Source organism: Leucopleurus acutus, assembly GCF_964270905.1.
Source record: "Leucopleurus acutus genome assembly, chromosome: 1".
NCBI lineage: Eukaryota > Metazoa > Chordata > Mammalia > Artiodactyla > Delphinidae > Leucopleurus > Leucopleurus acutus.
In genome coordinates this window covers 93,294,948-93,309,548 of record NC_139142.1, presented here as the reverse complement: position 1 = coordinate 93,309,548, position 14,601 = coordinate 93,294,948, and the positions used below count along the sequence as shown (strand labels likewise).

The 14,601-nt window shown below is 41.1% G+C and overlaps 1 protein-coding gene across 1 annotated transcript in view; it reads left to right on the top strand.

The window, feature by feature from the left end:
- The window catches only part of LOC309972228 (aromatase), a gene marked incomplete at its 3' end in the record, with an annotated part of 32,891 nt that extends 18,910 nt beyond the window's left edge, over positions 1–13,981 (top strand). The window contains exons 3-9 of the mRNA XM_082855830.1: positions 609–763; positions 3,276–3,452; positions 5,883–5,997; positions 8,147–8,261; positions 9,000–9,162; positions 12,300–12,541; positions 13,733–13,981. Of these exons, the coding sequence (XP_082711956.1) occupies positions 609–763; positions 3,276–3,452; positions 5,883–5,997; positions 8,147–8,261; positions 9,000–9,162; positions 12,300–12,541; positions 13,733–13,981 (1,216 nt within the window). The remainder of the gene's footprint in view (positions 1–608; positions 764–3,275; positions 3,453–5,882; positions 5,998–8,146; positions 8,262–8,999; positions 9,163–12,299; positions 12,542–13,732) is intronic.
- Positions 13,982–14,601: the final 620 nt, after the last annotated feature.

Below are 14,601 nucleotides of genomic sequence, written 5' to 3'. Positions count from 1 at the left end.
CCAGAGGTGCCCAGGAGATGTCCTTCAGTCCTATAATGATACTCCCCTGGAGGGGCCAGGCCTGATTAGGGCCTCTGGGGGACGGGTGGTACAGGCAGAACTGCTGCTTCCAAAACCAAAGAGGTAAGACTTCAGGTATTCCAGCAACTTCCAATTATGAGGCTCACTTCTGCATGGGGAGCACTGTCTGGAGAGGGACTTCTTGGAGGCTGGAGGCTCTCAGGAATATGGTGGTGTGGAGGGTTCAGTTGCTTACAGGCTTGCAGCTCTGACCACAGTAGTGGGTAATATTTTAGAGACTAGGAGTTAAAAAGAAGGGGAAATAACGAATAACTGTGCGTGTGTGTGTGTGTGTGTGCGCGTGCGCGCGTGTGTGTGTGTATTGATCTTTAGTGATGCTCAAACAGGGAGCTAGTAGGTAGAAATGTTTCAACTGCTGAAGGAGGTTCTTGTGCTAACACAGGTGCTTATTTAATCTGAACACTAGAATTTATGCATTTTGTCAAGATCAACATGCATTTGCTATGAGAGCCAACTGGTAGTCAAACTCATTACCGTGAGTTCTCTGGACCCTTAAAAATCAACACCAAGGTTTGCTTTCTCTGCAGGTCTTCGAGTATGTTCCACATAATGAAGCACAGTCACTACACATCCCGATTCGGCAGCAAACTTGGGTTGCAGTGCATCGGCATGCATGAGAAAGGCATCATATTTAACAATAATCCAGCACTCTGGAAAGCCGTTCGACCTTTCTTTACAAAAGGTATTTAGGTGCTGGGTATAGTCTGCTCTTCTGTCTATGAATATGCCTGTCTTAAAATCATTTTTAACTTCTGCTTCTTCACAGTTTTGAAATAATAAGAGCTAACATTCATTATACATGTACTACAAAGTAGGCACTGTTTTAAACACTTGATACTTTAATCCCACAGCAACCCCGTGTGGTGAATACTCTTATCACTTACATTTTACAAATGAGAAAACTGAAGGATAAAGAGGTTAAGTACCTTACCCAATTTCTACCATTAGTAAATGGTAGCAAAGAAGACAACCCCAGAACCCACATATTTAACCACTTCAATTTTGTTCTTTCTGTTTTTACATCCATTTCATGGATGTAAAAAAGAATTAGCACTCTATATACTTAAGGTCACTTCAACTAGCGTGTATGTCAATTAGTGTGTCAGCCATATCCTTGATTTAACATAGCCAACATGTTTGCTGAATCATTGGCTGACTTCCCAGATGTTTTAACAGAAAGCAATTTGCAAATAAATTAGAGAATTTTAGAACTAGAAGGGCTGTATATGTCATCTCTTTCAGCCTCTGAGTTTTATACTCAAGAAGTACATTTCTAGAGAGATTGTGATTTTTCCCCCAGGCAACATAGCCAGATACAGATGAACAGAAACTGGGCCCCAAACCTCCTTATCTAGTGATTTCCCCCTTTACTATATGCTGCTGGAATGGAAGCCTTTGGGAAATAATCATGACCAACCTTTGACATTAACATCAGAGAAGATGGTCATATACTAGAAACCTTATCATTGATGGAATCTGGCACTAGATGGGTTGTAGGTCTGACCAGGGACCATGGATATTCTTCCCTCCAGCCAGCCTCTGTAGTGAACCTAGATGCCACCTGTGTGGCTGCCAAGACGGGGAAAATCTACACCTGTCCCAGTCTAGTGGTGATCCCCCTCCACAGAGCTGCCCATCACCAAGACTCAGCACAACTCTAGCACAGATTCCACTACCTTAGTTTCCTATTGCTGCTTAACAAATTGACACAGACTTAGTGGCTTCAAACCACACATTCATTACCTTACAGTTTGATGGGTCAAAAGTCTGACATGGGTCTCATGGGGCGAAAATCAAGGCACTGATACCGCTGTGTTCCTTTCTGGAGGCTCTAGGGAGAAAGTGCTTCCTTGGCTTTTCCAGCTTCTAGAGGCTGCCCACATTCCTTGGCCTGTGACCCTTTCAGGGATATTACATTCTGTTTATATGTTTGAAATGTGGCTTCAAGCTCTTGAACATAGAGGCAAATCATACATCAGCCTGGGAGTGATAATCAAAGCCATGCAAAGGATTGATTCATGAAGGAATCATCTGTCCCACTTCTGGATGTAACAGTCACCCAGGAAACAGCATCCCTACCTTTCATATCTCCAAGTCCTTCCTAAAGTCAGAAAGTATGCTGCCAACACAAACTTCTTTTTTATACGTGTGGAAATGCTTAGACTCTAGGACCACTCACCAGGTCTCCTTTCTTATTTGCAAAGTGTGACACCAGGGGCTTCTGCAGCACAGTTGATTTGTTTTGTTGGAGGACCCTAACAGCACGTCTGAATAATAAAAGACATTAAAAAACTAATTACTCCTAAAGAAAACTTAAACTTAGAACAAGGAGAAAAAGGATTTTAAGAGTTAACACTCATGTTAGACCACCTACCATCATGACTCACTAGTGCAAAGACGGTCAGGGAGCAGAGCAAAGTAAGAGATCAGAGCCAGTTCACTCTACCGGGTTTCATTCATTCATTCCTCTATTTGACAAATACATAATATATCGAGAGCTACCACGTACTACAGACTCAAAGTACAACGCTAATAGGTTGTCACTGCCCTAAAAGAGTTCCCAGTCCTGTGAGGAAGACTGCTCAAACAACAAAGATTTGTTTTGCTGTTAGGACACTGACTGAGTACAATAAATCTGGATGTAGATTGAAGAGAAACTGATATTAAAAGAAGGGTATGTTTGGTAATTTAGAAGACTAGCATTTTACACATATGACCTATAATTAAACAGGAAGCACCTTAGATCAAAAAGGTAAGATCCAATTTGAATAGTTCTATAGCAATATTCTACCACCCACTGAAACATAAAATATTACCCTGACCAAATCCAAACTGTCTTTAGAGGGAAAGGTATATAATAAATATGGAAAATCGCTGATTGGTGATTTATGATCATAAGTACTAAATATTTCATTTGTAATCTCACAAATGACATGTCATCATATGAAGAAAAGTTCAGTTTTGAATAGTTTGTTTTAAAAATATTTATTCATTCATTCATTTTTAACCATAAATGTGATAACCTGCTATAGAGAAAAATAAGAGAATACAGAAAAAGTATAAATAATAATATGAAAATCTCCACCCATAATAAAAATATGGACAATTAAGCTTCAAACACAAAATGCCAAAATTGCCTGATAGTTTGTGTGCCCTGGAGTTGGAGGCGGCTCACTCTGACGTGTACCCTTCAGCTTTGTCTGGCCCCGGCCTGGTGCGCATGGTGACCGTCTGTGCTGATTCCATCACCAAGCATCTGGACAGGCTGGAGGAGGTCCGCAACGAGTTGGGCTATGTGGATGTGTTGACCCTCATGCGGCGCATCATGCTGGACACCTCTAACAAGCTCTTCCTGGGGATCCCCTTGGACGGTACTGAAATTTTCATTCTTGTGACTTGACATTGGGCCCTTTATTAAACAGGGCATGAGAAGGATAACAGACTCAAGTAAAGATATGCTCTTTTGTACACTGCTCTTCTTTAAACCTTTCTAAGTATTCCTAAAAATTGTTCCTGGTATGTCTGCCTTGTTCACTTATATGATCATAAATATCTATAGCAGGGGCCATCTTCTATTTCATTTGTATCTATCTCGCCTCATTGCTCTAGGAAATAGGATGCTACCCACAGCTGAAACTTAACAGATGTGATCATTTGATTTGGTCATAAATATATCCTACCACCAAACCTATGTATTTAACCATTACCAACCATTCTTTTGGGCATGATATATACATATATACATGTATATATGTATGTATGTCTGTGTGTGTGTGTGTATATATATATATATATATACACACACACACACACACACATACACACATATACACATTCTATCTATCTATCTACACATACATATAAGTGCACATTCATACCCCTCCCTCAAAGCTACTAGGTATGAAAACTTTGACTCTATCTATACAGTGATAAGGGTACAGAGGCTGCTGGAAATGATGATGATAACTAACATTAATTAGTGTCTACTATGTGCCAAGCAGTATAAAAAGTTGCTTCACATAAACTTTGTCACTTAGCATTTATAACAATCCTGGCAAGATGTCTCACTCAAGAAACTGCTTTCCTCACTATATTACAGAAACAAATATTAAACACATACAACTCGACGGCCAACAAAAGAACAAACATTAATCACGTGGATCCACTAAATTCTGCTGCTGTCAGCTTAATGTAATTTCTCCTAACTTGATTTCTAGCAGTGTTCATTGATTCATACATTCATTCAACTAATACTTATTGATTGCCTATTTCATGCCAGGCTTAGGTTCTGGAGATAGACCAGTTGGACAAGACGAAGTCCTTGCCTTCAAAGAGTTTACATCCTAGTAGGTATATGGACAGTAAAAAACTATCTATCTAATAATATATTCGGCTATAATAAGTGCCTTAAAAAAAAACAAAGCAGGGCAAAGGGCTAGAAAGTGAAGGGGGAGGTCAGTGGGAGGCTGAAGCTCTTGTGGAGACAAAGGGTGGTCAGGAAGGCCTCTGTGGAGAGGATGTCTGAAAATAGCCCAGATGAAGTGTGACGATGAGCCATGTGCAGATCTGAAGGAAGAACATCACAGGCATAAGAACACGGCAAGAGTTTCACACTTGCCCAAACCAGCTGAGCTATCACACCTGCTCCCTGATTGACCACATTTGGACAAGCAGACAAGCAATAAGCCCTCCCTTTCTCCACTCCACTCTCCTCGAATCATCTCCCTGCATCTTTAATGATTCCTTACCAGAGTCATAGGAACCCCATCTGATTGACATTAGGATGGGAGCCCCATTCACTCTGAGGACATTAGTCACAGCCTCTTGCCTCATCCCCTTTCACACAGGGACTCTGAAAGTCCTGTTTGCCTGTTCCACGTACATCTCTCCTAAGATATGACAGGTACCTATTTTAGTAGTCCCTGCTCTTTGGTTCCCCACTAGCCTTGACTCTTAGGAGGGATCAAGTAAAGGGAATTGTACAGCTCTCTGTTAACTTATGGATGCAGACTGCGGTCTAAGAACCTTCATAACCCATACAGACTTATGCATATTTCCCTCTGCTCACCGGATCCTTATTAAACTCTCATTTGGCCTGAGGGACTCAGTGCACCGAAGAGGAAAGGACATGGCCCTGAGGTTAGATAGAACCAGGCTCCGGCCTAGGAACTTCTTGCCACAGTGGTTCTACTTTGTTGGGCAAGCTTCTTCATTTCTATGAACTGCAGTTTCTGCATCTGCAAATGTCTCTTCCCTTCTCTTGTGTATAATCTGAAAAAAAAGGAGGGGTTTTCTTTTCTCTAGTATTCAACTTAATTCAAGAACATCCGTTAAGATCTGACTGTGCACAAGACTCAGGACAAGGCATTGAAGATTCCAAAATGAATTCCACCCTCTGAACCGAAATATAAACAACAGAGTGGGGAGGCTTTTTGCCTTTCCAGGCACCAGAATTGAGGCCATAACAGCATTAATTACTTATTTCAAACGGTCAGGTAAACAGAAGGTGTTGGCAGCTCAGCCAAGGAGAAGGATGTGAGATTCTAGGCTGTGTCTCTAACGCAAACATGAAAACTGGCAAATCTCTGGTTAACGTGGCCAGTTTAGATGCCAAGCAGAATAAATTAGTGTTGATTTGTTTAGTGGCATTCCCCTGGCTGAAACACCCAGTGAAGGTGGAACCTTGACCTGCTTAGAGTCCCAGATGGTAGGAGAGTCTACAGGGGATCTTCTCTGAGCAGTGTACCATTCTTGGGCTCACATTTTTGCTCATCTGTTCTGATCTTTTTCTGTTTTTCCAGAAAGGGCCATCGTGGTTAAAATCCAGGGTTATTTTGATGCATGGCAAGCTCTCCTTCTCAAACCAGACATCTTCTTTAAGATTTCTTGGCTATGCAGAAAGTATGAAAAGTCTGTGTAAGTAACATATTTTGGAATATTTATTGCTGAGATTGGATTGATCTGTGTTGTGTCTTAGTTATTGCTGGCCTCTTCGGCAAGCTTTCTCCTCTCCAGACCGCAAGGGAGCTGTTAAGTTGCCGGTGAAACACTTCCTACAGCAATTTGGCAGCATGTGGCCAGACCACAGGGGAAAGGAAGACTTTGGCCCAGGGCAGTTTTCCCCTAGGAGGCTGAGAGCTCCATCTCTGGAACTAGGACACTGCTGTGTATTTTGAGTTGAAGAGAAGGGTTGGCTGAACCTATCCTTATCATTAGTCAAAATTCTCTTTGCATGTCTGGAAAAATGGAAACATAAATCATTTTATTGTTGTGTTGCTTCTGAATGAATTTAACTTAATTCAATTTGTCAGAATTGACAGTAGTTGCAAGAGAATTTTTTTCATGATGAACTTTTTTAAGACGTGTTGTTTGTTTAGTTATGCATCTTATATCTTGGGGGATCCTAAAACTGTCATTAAATGGCTTTGCTTTGGTGTCAGACTAGTCTAGCAGAAGACTAGACAAATGCCCAATAGCCTATTGGATAATCAGTGGGTTTTTAGAGTGTAAGTTTCCAGCCACTGTACTTGCCACCTCTAACCGCCAGTGGAAAGCACAGGGGATCTAAAGGTAGACAGACCTGGTTTGTATCCTATCTCTACCACTTAGTAACCAAATGTCCTTGGGAAGTTCTCTGAAATAAAATATAACATACCCTCCGTGGTGGCGATACAGGTTAATGAGATCCTCTATGTAGGGCAATCAGCACAAAGCATGACACATAGTAGGCAATAAACATGTTAGTTTTCCCCATCCCTCTGTTCATATCTTTCCCAGATGTCCCTGACTATCTTAAATTGTCCATCTCTACAATTTCCCAAAGTTGTTTGAAGAGCTAACTTCATCCTGTTTGCGTGTTTTGAAATTCAGTAGTATTAGTCTCCAGGTAGTCAGCTTGATGTTGCTTTATGTATTTCAAGCGGATGATGAGTATTAGGTGGATGATTTGGACACCTGGTCCTTTAAACATTTCTCTTTGTTTCTACCGGAGCTTATTGTGATTTGAATCGATAAGATAAATGGTTCATCTCTTCACTGCTGTCAGAATTTGTGGTCGTCTAAAGAGTCTTATTGGTCCACAGTTAAATTTGGTCATTAGTTTAGCTTCTGTATGGTCAGCAGGCCCATAGAAACTTGCTGCATGAGACTGTATAACAGTTTCTCTTTGGTTTCTTTAAAATTATCTTAGCAACTTTCCTCTCTCTGTAACATTTGCCAATGGTTAGTGAACTAGGTAATATCTCCTATGACCTAAAGCAGTAAAGACCTAGAGAAATTCTTTTGCAATACCCTTGCAATGTGCCAATACTTTTTTGTTAAGGTATGAATGACATTTAAAATTATACTAGTTTCGGTTGTACAACATAATGATTCAATATTTGTATCAATATATTCTAAAAAATGATCATCACAAAAGTCTAGTTAACATCTGTCACCATACATAGTTACAAAACTTTTTCTTGTGATGAGAACTTTTAAGATCTATCTTAGCAACTTTCAAATATGCAACACAATATTATGAACTACAGTCACCATACTGTACATTACATCCCCATGACTTATTATTAAAGCCAGAAGTTTGTACCTTTTGATAATCCCCATCACCAATTTCGCTCCCACCCCCAACTTCTTGCCTTGGTAAACAACAATCTGTTCCATGTATCTATGATCTTGCACTTTTTTAAAGATTCCACATGTAAGTGAGAAAGATTCCACATACAAGTGAGAAAGACAGTATGCATCTTTCTCTATCATGCCAATACTTTAAAAAATATATTGGATTTAGCCTTTCGGTAACAGTTTTTAACCTTTAACTATAGGTTACAGCCTTGATTTTGCTACCAGTACCTAGACATGTTGGCTAACTCCGGTTCCTTAATATGAAGTGTAATGTATACGTAATTTATGGATATTTGCAAAGAATTAAGTATAAATTCAGTTATTCATGAGAACTAATGGCTTCAATTTAAATAGATTGTTTTATTTAAACAAATGGCAAATGAATCCATTTTTTTAGGTGTCTTAACTGAGTACAAGTAGATTATATTTTTACTTTTACTTCCAGCAAGGATTTGAAAGATGCCATGGAAATTCTGATAGAAGAAAAAAGACAGAGGATTTCAACAGCAGAGAAACTGGAAGACTGTATGGATTTTGCCACTGAGTTGATTTTTGCCGAGGTACAGACCTGCACTAATCATAATTCCCACACAACATGCATGTATGACTGTGTATAGGTGTCTTAAAATTTCCTCTTGTTAATTGTTGCATGTTTCTGTTTTTAAATATTTGGTTTAGTATTTCTTTTTTTTTTAAATTTATTTATTTATGGCTATGTTGGGTCTTCGTTTCTGGGCGAGGGCTTTCTCTAGCTGTGGCAAGCTGGGGCCACTCTTCATCACGGTGCGCGGGCCTCTCACTATCGCGGCCTCTTGTTGCGGAGCACAGGCTCCAAACACACAGGCTCAGTAATTGTGCCTCACGGGCCCAGTTGCTCCACGGCATGTGGGATTTTCCCAGACTAGGGCTCAAACCCGTGGCCCCTGCATTGGCAGGCAGATTCTCAACCACTGCGCCACCAGGGAAGCCCTTGGTTTAGTATTTCTATAATGCCCAACCCAAACTGCCCACTATTAGACAATCAGATTAGACTGAATTTTAAGATTTAAATTTCTCTGTGTCTGCACAATATAAAATATGAAAACAGGGGAGTGCAAAGACACTAAATACATAGATAAATGTTTAAATTGTTCAGCTTTGAGCTGAAGATTATTAATGAAAATGTCCATTGTCAATTCCAGAGACTTGTTATTTCTGTAATTTCATTTTGTTGAGGTCTGTTGATCCTTGAGTGCCACCCTCCCTCCTGTTTTGAACCTTTCACTTTTCCAATGTTTCTCCTCATTTCAATTGTTCAGAAACGTGGTGACCTGACAAAAGAGAATGTGGACCAGTGCATATTGGAAATGCTGATCGCAGCGCCAGACACCATGTCCGTCTCTGTGTTCTTCATGCTGTTTCTCATTGCAAAGCACCCCCAGGTTGAAGAGGCAATAATGAAGGAAATCCAGACTGTTGTTGGTAAGAATTTATCAAGCAAACAATAGAGATTAGAAAACAATTCCTTCTGAGTATCAGCTTCTAGGTCCTAAAAATCTTATGTCAAAATCTTTATTAGAATCCACCCAGAGAACAATAGAGCAGTTCACTGTGTCATATTTTCATTATGCCAGACAGGTTTCTGTGTTTTTCTGATATAAAAAAACACACGCTCATTGGAAAAAATTCAAATAATAGATGTATAAGGCAGAAAGTAGTATCTCCTGATCCCTTCCACTCTCCTTCCCATTCCCCAGGGGGAATCACTGTTAATATTTTGATGTGTATTCTTCAAGGTCTTTTTTGATGGGCACATAAACACATATATGCGGGGTTTTTTTTAACATCTTTATTGGAGTATAATTGCTTTACAATGGTGTGTTAGTTTCTGCTTTATAACAAAGTGAATCAGTTATACATATACATATGTTCCCATCTCTTCCCTCTTGCGTCTCCCTCCCACCCTCCCGATCCCACCCCTCTAGGTGGTCACAGACCACCGAGCTGATCTTCCTGTGCTATGCAGCTGCTTCCCACTAGCTAGCTATTTTACGTTTAGTAGTGTACATATGTCCATGCCACTCTGTCACAGCTTACCCTTCGCCCTCCCCATAGCCTCAAGTCCATTCTCTAGTAGGTCTGTGTCTTTATTCCCATCTTACCCCTAGGTTCTTCATGACCTTTTTTTTTCTTTCCTTAGATTCCATATATATGTGTTAGCACACGGTATTTGTTTTTCTCTTTCTGACTTTTCACTCTGTATGACAGACTCTAGGTCTATCCACCTCACTACAAATAACTCAATTTTGTTTCTTTTTATGGCTGAGTAATATTCCATTGTATATATGTGCCACATCTTCTTTATCCATTCATCTGTTGATGGACACTTAGGTTGCTTCCATGTCCTGGCTACTGTAAATAGAGTTGCAATGAACATTTCGGTACATGACTCTTTGGTGGGAATGTAAATTGATACAGCCACTATGGAGAACAGTATGGAGGTCCCTTAAAAAACTAAAAATAGAATTACCATACGACCCAGCAATCCCACTACTGGGCATATACCCTCAGAAAACCATAATTCAAAAAGAGTTATATGCGGTTTTATTTGTGTTTTAAAAAACACGGGATCATCCACAAGGATTTGCTACCTTATCAGTGACAAAAGGCTTTTTTCACCCAAAGAAATGGCTATCATTTTTTGCAGTGTTTCTGGGTTTCAAGCAGCCCGTTCTTCCAGGTGGTGGCAGAGGGAGGAGGAAAGGGTGATGATAGCAGAGGCAGGGGAGCGATCAGTTTCCCTCCCCCACCCTCTCCTCCTCCTCTGCAGGAGAGCCTCCAGGTCCCTGCTCAGCTCTTCCCCACTCTGTCCCCTCCCTGCTCTGCCATTGCTTCAGCATCACTCTGCCACTGCTTTGGATATCCCCACCCTTCCCTGGAGACACTGCCACGTTCAGAAGAAGTCAGAATTGCTTTCTGGAGAAAACAGAATGCCTTATTTGGAGTGTGCTTCACATAAGTAATCTCTTTAGGAACACATTTCAGACATATGCGAAGAGGTATCAGTAATGATATAGATTTTTCTTTCTTGACTTTACAGAATCCCTGGGAAACAACCTATTTTGCTGTATAAAGGCATCATATTATTAAAAAATTTTTATCTTATTTATCTCTAAAACCATTTGAGTGCTGCTTGAAATAGATGACAAGGGGAAATTTCATACACGGATTAAATATGTGAAAGGGTTCTGCAGACGCATTGCCATAGGAGGGCCACTGCCTGGGAAGGTAGATAGCAAGGAGTCAGAATGACATCTGGGTTTCAAATTCTGGAATGTTTTCTCAAGCACCCTTTTCAGGTTATGGGTCCTGTGCCAGGTGCAGGGGCACCGTGTTGAACAAGCCAGTGCCATCCCTGCAATCCTGGGGCTCTCAGTCTCGTGAGAAAACGAGAATTCAAGAAACAAGCTCAGTGGAGTGAGAGTCACAGAATGATGGGGGTACAGGCAACACAGGGGAAATTGCTCTTGAGATCATAAACCTTTAATACAATTTCCTTGAGAGGTGAAAAGTGCTTGTGCCCCATGATGTTCCCTTGATGCTTCAACAGACCTCTGCACAGATGGAAAGTCCAAACAACCACTAGCACATGTGTACGTGTTCCCTCTAGACCTGCATGCCTGGTAATTACTTCCAAGGGTACACCTTTGGTTACCTGCTCCATCATCTACCCTCTACCTCCCCACCCCAGATAAACACAGCCCATTAAACTCTTAAGTGTACAGAGAGCAGTATGTGAGGGGCTGGGTGGTTAGAGTTCTCTAAGTGAGACCACTCCTGAATAACATAGTTGCACAGGAGACAGAGCTGCCTCAGGACCCTGGGTTGATTCTGATTCTGCAGAAGTGATACCCCATTTGAGGGTGCTTTGAAGTTTTGCCAATTCTGAGAGTGATCTGAACCTCTCTGACGAGTGTGAGGCCAAGCTGAGACGAGGGATCTGTCAATTCCCAGTTCACCCAGGGCTGATCTGAGGCACCCCTTTTGTCGTGGTGGGGAGAGGGGGTTCTTGCCACACTACCACACCAGGTTGTTCTTGATGAGGTGAGGAGGAGAGACTATCAGTGATATTTTCCGACAAATGACTGCACAGGATACCAGAAGAGAAAATTTCTTTGAACCTGATTAAACTCACCATCTCACTTTGACTAGAGAAGGAATGAACGTCTTCTAGAATTTAGAGTAGGGGACAAAACTCAAGAACCACAGAGGCGGCAGATAAATAAATGTTTGAAGCAGTTTGGGTAGGTCTACATGATACTGCAGAGCCATGTGGGAATGTGGGTCCCATTTTACCTTTTTTATTTTTCTAGAAATTTAGACTTTAATATGAAAAGCCCAGGTGTTAAGATAATTGACTTCAAATCTGAATTTTCATAAGACACTCTGTGGACCAAACATAACATATTTAATGCAGGTTGCTGGTTTATATTAGAATTATAGATATAATTTTTTTTCAACCAAGAGCAAACTGTTCTATGGAAAGCACAGTATTTTTAATACCAATCGTATATTAAAACTAACATGAGCTTTGTTTTTTTTTTTATCTTCTTCTACAGGTGAAAGAGACATAAGGATTGACGATATGCAAAAACTAAAAGTGGTAGAAAACTTTATTTATGAGAGCATGCGGTACCAGCCTGTCGTGGACCTGGTCATGCGCAAAGCCTTAGAGGATGATGTCATCGATGGCTACCCAGTGAAAAAGGGGACTAACATTATCCTGAATATTGGAAGAATGCATAGACTTGAGTTTTTCCCCAAGCCCAATGAATTTACTCTTGAAAACTTTGCCAGGAATGTAAGAGCCCTTCCTTAAAATTGAGTGTGCCACTCTTGAAAATGTCACCTCTTAAGTGCTCTCTGTTTCTGTGTTTGCACCATGTATATTTCATTCTATTTACTCATTCTCTTCACACCTCACCAGGAAAACACATTTCCCCTAGCTTGGAACACAACCACCATGTCTGTCCTCAAGGCAAGGAGGCTGGCTCTCAAGCTCTCAGAAATGTCTTCATGGAGGCCACACAATAGGTCAAAAGATGAATAATTCAGGCCCTTAATTTGCTTAAAATGAGGCAAATTTTCTTTAACCAACCCATTTAAACTTAACTTTTCCATTTAAACTTATCACCTTGTCACCATGTAGATTCAGCCGTAGCATCATCTAAGTCAAGGAAATCCACTCCTGCTTCAGATGGAAATCAAGTGAGAAGAAAAGATTTGGTTTTGGCAGTGGGCCTTTGGTTTCTCAAATGGCCCCACAAGCACTAGGCCTCATTCTATATACGACTTTGTAATTACAAGAGCCTCAGCTTCTTCTTTTTCTGTAACTGAGGTGTACTGGAGATTCTGCCTCCATTATGTCAATTCTAGGCAATGACTTTTTTAACCTGAATTATCCTGATAGTTCCCTCTGTGTCCCCTTTTTCCATTTGCATATGGAAATATGATCTTAGTAAAACTAGCTGTCTAATTCATTCCATTTCTAGTTAAGCAACCCACGCCATGTTGGCAATTGGTCAAAAATAACTTACTGAGCGTGTATTAAGTGCCAGGCACTATGTGAGTCCAAATGGGGACAAGACAGGCAGAGGTGTCCCATTAAATATTTGTATAACTAAATATATTTAGATCCTTGGCACTAATAGGGAATCCACACCTTTGCCTAAATTTGTCCTTGTCATCATGTTATATGCCCTGGCACAAAAACAATCTTTGCCTCAATGACTGGCAGAACAGCAGTAAAGCCATGGTCTTCCCACAGAGCTAGCTGAGTATTTACATGAAAAGCAAAACAGGGAATTGTTTGAAGTTGTGTCCGTATCACAAAGGGTGAATCAAACTGGAGGGAGAAAGAGGCTTATCTGAGTTATAGTCATTCCTCTCCGTGAAGGAGCATTCTGACTCACAGTGTTTTCAGGGTGAATCAAACAGATATGCATGACTCTAGCCTTTACTTCTCGGGCTAATTGTCTGATCATTTTCCTAGGTTCCTTACAGGTACTTTCAGCCATTTGGCTTTGGGCCCCGGGCCTGTGCGGGAAAATACATTGCCATGGTGATGATGAAGGTCACCCTGGTCACACTTCTGAGAAGCTTCCATGTGCAGACATTGCAAGGTCGATGTATTGAAAAGATGCAGAAGAAAAATGACTTATCCTTGCACCCAGATGAGACCAGCGACCTGCTAGGAATGATTTTCATCCCAAGAAATTCAGACAAGTGCCTCGACCACTAAAAAAGTTTGGTCAGTCCCTGCCCTGGAGCACTTCTCAACAGTATTCCACATGGAAAACACCCACCTTTGCCAGGTAGTCCTCCTCCCATGAACAACTGTGGCCTCTGGCCTTTTATACACTTACCTCCTGTGGGGTGTCAGCGGGAGCCGGGAGATGCCGCTCATCTGAGCGCATCCAAACCAGAAACCAGACTGCAGGAGAAAATACAGAGGCCAAGATTTGTGCAGGAAACTGCAGCCCTAAAGGCCCATTCCACAAAACATGCTTTGGGAAAGACAAGCCATCAGCAAGACTCACGCCCGACTCCTCACTGTCCTGCACTGAGATGGGAGCTTTGTAATGACTGGGGCAGAAGCACTCAAGTCAATTACAAAGGCCAGGCCAACACTGGGTACCTAGGGCTAAACACACCCACTAGTGTGAATAAAGGGCTTTTGATTTTGTTTTCGGTGGGTTGGGGACCGCAATATTCACACCTTTGGAGAAATGCTTACAAATTCAGCATGTGACTTTTCCTATGAATTATATTCAATTAACTCTTGTTTATCCACATGTGATTTGTCTGTGGCAAAAGTTAAATTGAAGACTACCCTTTCCCAATCTCTCAATTTATTCCTCA